Source organism: Seriola lalandi, unplaced genomic scaffold (assembly GCF_002814215.2).
Source record: "Seriola lalandi dorsalis isolate HSWRI2012SDOR001 ecotype SW California unplaced genomic scaffold, Sedor1 jcf7180002052130, whole genome shotgun sequence".
In the NCBI taxonomy this organism is placed as follows: Eukaryota; Metazoa; Chordata; class Actinopteri; order Carangiformes; family Carangidae; genus Seriola; species Seriola lalandi.
In genome coordinates, this window is record NW_019522683.1 from 416,658 (window position 1) to 423,652 (window position 6,995).

Sequence of the window (6,995 nt, forward strand, 5' to 3'; positions counted from 1 at the left end):
CCCACCCCCACTATGTTTCTTGGGTTGTTATCGCTACCAACTGTCAATCATAGTAACAGAGAGAAACCCTGGTAGGAATGTGAACAGTGTCACCTCTACAAACATGCATAGAAAATGTGCAAAACAAATGGGGACCTAAGCGCCTCATTGCCCCATGCAGTAGTGCCACAGGCAGTCAAGAATCCTCACTCCACAGGAAACCTTCAGGCAATGAGAAGCAGTAATGAACTGATCAACTGATTAATTTATTTGATTTTGAATTACGTTTTGAGTGAGGCCTTTTGCAGGTGCAGTACAGTTTAAATTGATATTATTACATTTAACGCAGTGACTTGTTGTGTCTTTTTGCTTTTTGCCGATGGTCCTCGCAGGACTGGGGTTGTGTTTTTTTAGGGCTAAAGTTGGTGTGAATGAGGCCTAACGTAATATAATACCAGTGCTGTCCTGACTATTATCTCGCTGTCTTCCTCTGTCCTTCTCAGAGCCCTCAGTGCCTCTAGACCCCATCTCCTCCTCCAATTCCTCCTCCCAGATTATCCTGAAGTGGAAGCATCCAACCAGTCCCAATGGCAACATCACCCACTACCGGGTCATCTGTCGGAAGCAGAATGAGGACAGTGACCTCTACAAGTTCGACTACTGCCTACAAGGTCAGTTTCCATAGGTTGCCCAGGGGACCGTTTGCAAACAAATCAGCTGCTGCTCATTTCACATTTGTGTCTCTGGCTTTCCCTCACGCCTGTTTCTCCTACCCAGGAATGAAGCTGCCGTCTCGTACCCCGACTCACCTGGACAGTGAGGATGAGCAGAAGTGGAACCACACAGATGAGCCCACCTCAGGAGGCAGGTGCTGCGCCTGCCCTAAGACAGACAACCAGCTAAAGAAGGAGCAGGAGGAAATAGAGTACCGCAAGACCTTTGAGAACTACCTCCACAATGAAGTCTTCGAGAGCAGGTATACATCTCGGATTGTGATTAAATGCTACAGTTCATGACCTTGTGTCAGCACCATTTTCACGTGTAGAGTCCTTGTCTAGTGTTTTAGAGTGACGATAATGTTTAAGATCAACAGTAATACAGTTTACTTCACTTGTTACCGTCTGTCATTTTGTCATTGTAGCTATGACTAGCTATCACTGAGATCACAAGTGACTTAAGTCACTTTGGTTTTCCCCAAAAGTTCTAAGGGAATCTTTAAGTTTAAGTTGCCAAAAATCATTACTTCTAAATGAGGCTGAAGTGACCAATCAGTAATCGCAGTAGTCCGGCTTTATTTATGAACTGAAAATTCCAAACAAGTACAAGCCAAGGTTGAGCTTCTTCCTTGTTACAGTAGCCACATTAATGTCACCTACAGTACTGCAGAGCAGCCCGGTCACGACTTTTAATGAATTTGTGCTTGTCTAAAAAGCTTGTTTACATTCAAAGTTTATTACATTTGGTGTCACAGTGGCACCAAGAAAAACTTCTTGAGTTGTTGTTTTCTGTATGTGGCCATGCAGCAGCAACACTGGAGACCCTCTGTCCAGCCACAGTGTATCACTCCGTTTTTTGGGGTTATCCAGACCCTTGTTTTTGTACTGGGCACTACTGTGCGGGGGCTTAGGGTGGGGGTCGCTGATTGTCTGGGCCCCGGTGCCCCTACCCTCTCCTCTGACACACACACACACACACGCACACATACACAAACACCCACAGTCTCTCCCTCCACTTCCCTAGGGGAGTGATTACTGTGCCCATTATCATTCATGCCAGTCAGGGGTGCAGTCATGCAGATCGCCATTTGGACACACGCAAACACCCAAACTCACACGCACCTTAGCTGCATTTTGAACCCATGCCACTGAATTGGACAAGGTCAGCCCCGTACACTGAAGTACAGGGGGAAAAAAACTCCCTGTGCTGTCTTTTTCCATCACGCAAAGGGATGAAAGAAGCTTCGTGTTTTTCTCCTGCCTGAGCAAGTATCGCTTCAACATTAACTTAGTCCTGCACTTGACTGTACAGTGAAGGAGAGGCTCCACTGCAGCAGCTTGTGGTAAAGTGCATCGCTCAAGGACACTTAATGGTAGAGGAAGGAAGATGGTTCTATAATTCATAAATACTGATTCTGCTGGAGCATATACAAAGGTACACTGCAGGATTTCTGTCTTAATTTGATTTGAGTTCATGGCCTTCGTGGTTGACCTCATCTGTTGGCCCCTGAGAGTAAAGTGACTTTACTCATTGGCACCACCCAGTGGTGAGGGCTGGTAGGTCTCTCACTAGGCAGTAGGTGGTATTTGTGGATAAATGTCATGCAGTCAAACTTGCCACACACTGTAAAGGTTAGTGTGAGCAGAGGTCTTCTCTGGCCTCCTCCACACTACTGCTCCATCTGCCATTTGCTGAGTCCAACACACATGATATGTTTCTGACTTTTGTGCTGAAGATTTATCTTGGCTTGCTCGAGACTTAGTGGAGAATCGAATCAAAAAAGAACTTCTACAGGGACTTCAAGACTTATTTTCTCCAGTTTGTGTTTTGCTGAGCTTTTGCTAACAGATTTACCCGTCGCTCTGTTTCTCCAGACCGTCTCGGAGACGACGCTCAGTGGGAGTTGCCAACGCCACCCAGACCCCTCACTTCCTTACCACAGCCCCGAGCCTGCCGTTCGGCTCCACCACAGCCAGCCCTGAAGACGATGACGAGGAGGGATCAAAGGTCTCAAACACTTAAGTTTTGTATACCGTGCAAATTAATATCTGTATATGATTTTTGTGTAGATGCATTTGCCGATCATATGTTGTTGACTTTTCCATCCTATCTTTTGGGTTAAGATAAGCTCATGTAAAATAAGAGATGTCCTCTGCCCTGCCTAATCTGTACATTCCTTTTAACTGTGGCTTTATCCATGGTAATCAATGAATTTAAAATTATCAATCTCTAATTTACATACTGTATCTTTTGTAAAGCACATAAATATTTGTTTTGTCTGAAATCACTACCAGGAAAATGGAAGGAGTACTATATTCCTGCATAGTATAGCCTCAGAATGGCATAGGAAGAGGATGAAATATGGCTTATACTGGGCTTAAATAATTTGACATGACTGCAGTGCGAGGGACTTTGGCTGTACCAGTAAATCATTGATACCAGTGGAGTAATTATATTTCTCATCTTTTCTGCTCAGGTGGAGCTGAAGGTGTTCTCAAAGGAGTCAACAGTCATCTCTAACCTGCACCACTTTACCAGTTATAAGATAGAGATCATGGCCTGCAACCATCCGACAGACCTCAAACGCTGCAGCATGGCTACTTATGTCAGTGCTCGAACCATGCCTGAGGGTAAGAACAAATACAAACCTTGCCATTATATTCACTCACTTGCCAGTTTATTCAGTAACCTACAGTAGTTTAAGCTAATGCAGTCCAATGCAACAGTCCTGCAATTAATCCCACTTTCATGAAGGTTGTAATGTTCAGTTTCTGTTAAAACTGTTTCAGAGAGGTGGTGATTCAACTTTATGCTCATTGCGAAGGATTCAGTTTGTGGTGCTGTCTAATTGTATTGCGTTAGACAGGTGTTTCTAATGTTTTGTCAACCCCAGGTTTATCAGTGATGGAGCTAAATCACAGGAACACCTGTCTGAGATTTCCCCATAAATTAAGCATTAACAAAGGCAATAAGTGATCAGAATGAACTCAAATATATGCTGTGCACATGTGCACCCAAATGCAGGGAGTGTCAGATTTCTTTCTAGAGGCAGTCAGAGACCAAAGTGGCCAGACTCAGAACAATATGGAAACACGGTGCCTGATACCGTACATGTGTGTTTTTCTTTATGTCTGGTACCTGCAGAGAAAGCAGACGACATCCCAGGCCCTGTGACCCATGAGATAGTGACAGCCGAGCCTCCCTATGTGTTGATCAAATGGAATTCACCACGCTCCCCTAACGGTCTCATCATCCTGTATGAGGTGTTCTACAGGAAGGTTGGAGACACAGAGGTCAGTATCAACCATCACCCAACTTTTAACATGTGAGGATGCAGGGAAAGAGTCAGGGAGAGGAGGGATTGTGGTTTCTTTCTTCATAAACTGAAGGAGGCGGAGGTGAGGGTGGGAAAAAGCCAGCAGAAATGATCCTGATATACTTTGTAGGAAGGAGAAATACAGAGCTTAAAGGGAAACAGGCACGTATGAAAACACAAAGGTGAGAGATGGAGTGATCTGGGTAGACTCTGGGGAGAAGATGCAGGTAGGAAAGGAGAGATCTACTCAAATTCTGTCTGTTCCTTATATGGATGAGATGGATATGGAGAGAGGAACAAAGGAAATATTTGTTGACAAACTCCCTCCCAATGCTACACTGTGTGTGTTGTTGCTTTCTGCTGCGTGTGTTTGCATATTATTATGTCTGTGTGTTTGTGCTCATAAGTGCTTGTCTGTGACAGTATATGTGTCTGTGTGTGTGTGTGTGTGTGTGTGTGTATGTGTGTGTGTGTGCGCGCGTGCGTGCGTGTATGTGTGTGCGTAAGTAAACAAAAACATGTTGTTGTTTACTTGCTGTAAATGTGTGAATTCATCTCTCATTGCTATTCATTGCTGCACTGCCTGACCCTAGGAACCAGTAGCAGCTCTGTTACCATAGTGACAGAGGCAGTAAGGAAGACTAGAATGCAGTGGCAGGGATGGACTGATCTCAGACGACATCTCCAGTGCACTAAGTTGCACTGAAAACACAGCAAACACTGACACGCTGCAGTGGAAACAAACTGATCTGGATTTATATAAAAATGTGTTTGGAGCATGTCAGAGGTTCAGATTAATTATTTGATTTATTGCGCAGTGGTGGCATATGGTGAGACTAAACACATACAGTGAGGTTTTCTTCATTGACATCTACCACTAACAATATATTTTCAATATAAGTTTCCATTGAGCACTGAGTACTATACATTTGATATGATACAATAAAATATTTAAACTCCAAATTGTATCAGCCATTTCAGAATTAAGTGCCCTGAAAAAAGTTTACCTCCCAGAATGCATCAAGGTAACAGACTCATGGACATACATTTGTGGATTCCTACATTTTTACTTGTATTATTGTATTTTACATTGTGTTCCACAGTATTTCCACTTCCAAAACATTTCCACCATTATTTTTGCAGACCCAGTGAGACAATGCATAATTACTGATGTGCTTCCCAGTGTGAGAGCATGTAGTGGATCGACTCCAGGTTCAAGAGTGAAGTCATCATCAGTTTGAGATGAGAGACAAAAACACTTGTTTTCCGTATTGTCAGGACATTGCTTCTCAGATTACTGTTGCTTAACAGGACAAAGGTTGCAAAGAATGTGAATGTGAAAATACAGTTCTGGTAAAATCACTTCCAGTTAGTTGAATGGAGTTAACTTTGATTCAACATGAAAATATTTAGCGTGAATCTTTACCATTATCTTATTATCAACCAAGTTGTTTTGACTTTTCCTTGCAATTTTGAATAATCTTCGTTCCCTTGTTTTAGCACTTGTCATTATCCCCCGTGATTCCTCATACTGAAGTGTGTTTTTTTTTTCTTTTTCTTTTTTCCTTCAGGTTCACACAGCTTGTGTGTCACGGCCAGCCTACCTCAAGTCAGGTGGCACGAAACTTTCGCTTGTGCAGCCTGGAAACTACAGCGTGAGGGTCCGCGCCACATCCTTGGCAGGAAACGGCTCTTTTACAGAAACCACTTACTTCTTCATGCCCAACCGTAAGGCGGGAGTTTAAATGTCTGACTTAAGTGAACTCACGTGTATAACAGTCATGCATCACTCTCATGCACCTGGAAGTTCATTAACTGCTTATACGTTGATGCCACTGACTCACTGCTGGTTAGAGCAGGCGAGGATGTTTAATAACCAAGGTCTATTTCAGCCCTGTAATTATTGTTTGACACATTATTATTCGTTACTGCGTGAACTGGCTCCTCACTTCTGTGTTTATTGCAGCGGATCCGGGTTTAATTTGGATTGTGATTGGTCCAGTCATCTGCTTCATCCTGCTGCTGTTTGTGGGAGGTGGAGTCTTTTGGATCTTCAAGAAGAGGTAAGATCTTAGACTGGTAGGCTCCTTATCAGAGTGATCCAGCCTGTTGGACACGAACTGTGCAGGTCACACCCTATGACATCAGAGAGGGAACAGTGCTTGTCTTGTTTAAAAACTTATGCAGTCTGTTTGAATACTTTGAGCCCAGTAGCTACAAATAAATAAGACAGATTATGTATGAAGCAAGAAGGTCAAAACAAACCGGAGAAAGTTCACGTTTTATTAGCGTTTTCAGCTTCTTAGATGCATTCTGTGGTTGTGTTACAGGCAAACAGAAGGCCCCACAGGACCTCTCATCGCCTCCTCAAACCCTGAGTACATCAGTGCTAACGACGGTAAGAAGAGCATCACAAGAAAATGGCTAAGATTAAGAAGTGCAACATGTTGTGATTTCTCTGCATATCTTGAAATCTATGAACACTGTATTCATAAAGATAGATACTGCCTCATGGTAATTTGTGACAGGTTCATTTAATCAAAATGGTAATTGTCTGTTTGTCTGATTTGTGCAGTGTATGTTCCTGATGAGTGGGAGGTGCCGCGGGAGAAGATCACAGTGCTCAGAGAACTGGGTCAGGGTTCCTTCGGCATGGTGTACGAGGGAATCGCCAAGGACATCGTCAAAGGAGACCCGGACACGCGCGTAGCCGTCAAGACAGTCAATGAATCGGCCAGCCTGCGGGAGAGGATCGAGTTCCTCAACGAAGCCTCAGTCATGAAGGCCTTCAGTTGTCACCATGTGGTACGACACGCTTCGGAAAAAAAAAAACGCTTTTCAAACTGTTTCCTCTGACAGCTTACTACTGACTAACAGGGGCAGCCATCACTACACTTGTGAATTACAGTATATTACAGTTTTCATGAACGGCATGAACATGTGTGACTCACAGAACCATGATTCACTTGTTGTGTTGATTCTG

At 43.6% G+C, this 6,995-nt stretch overlaps 1 protein-coding gene across 1 annotated transcript in view; it reads left to right on the forward strand.

The window, feature by feature from the left end:
- Positions 1 to 6,995, forward strand: part of insrb (insulin receptor b) — an 88,573-nt gene that overhangs the window by 66,018 nt on the left and 15,560 nt on the right. Inside the window, exons 10-18 of the mRNA XM_087172247.1 lie at positions 483 to 650; positions 757 to 955; positions 2,571 to 2,703; positions 3,173 to 3,326; positions 3,841 to 3,989; positions 5,584 to 5,740; positions 5,979 to 6,075; positions 6,343 to 6,410; positions 6,588 to 6,817. Of these exons, the coding sequence (XP_087028373.1) occupies positions 483 to 650; positions 757 to 955; positions 2,571 to 2,703; positions 3,173 to 3,326; positions 3,841 to 3,989; positions 5,584 to 5,740; positions 5,979 to 6,075; positions 6,343 to 6,410; positions 6,588 to 6,817 (1,355 nt within the window). The remainder of the gene's footprint in view (positions 1 to 482; positions 651 to 756; positions 956 to 2,570; positions 2,704 to 3,172; positions 3,327 to 3,840; positions 3,990 to 5,583; positions 5,741 to 5,978; positions 6,076 to 6,342; positions 6,411 to 6,587; positions 6,818 to 6,995) is intronic.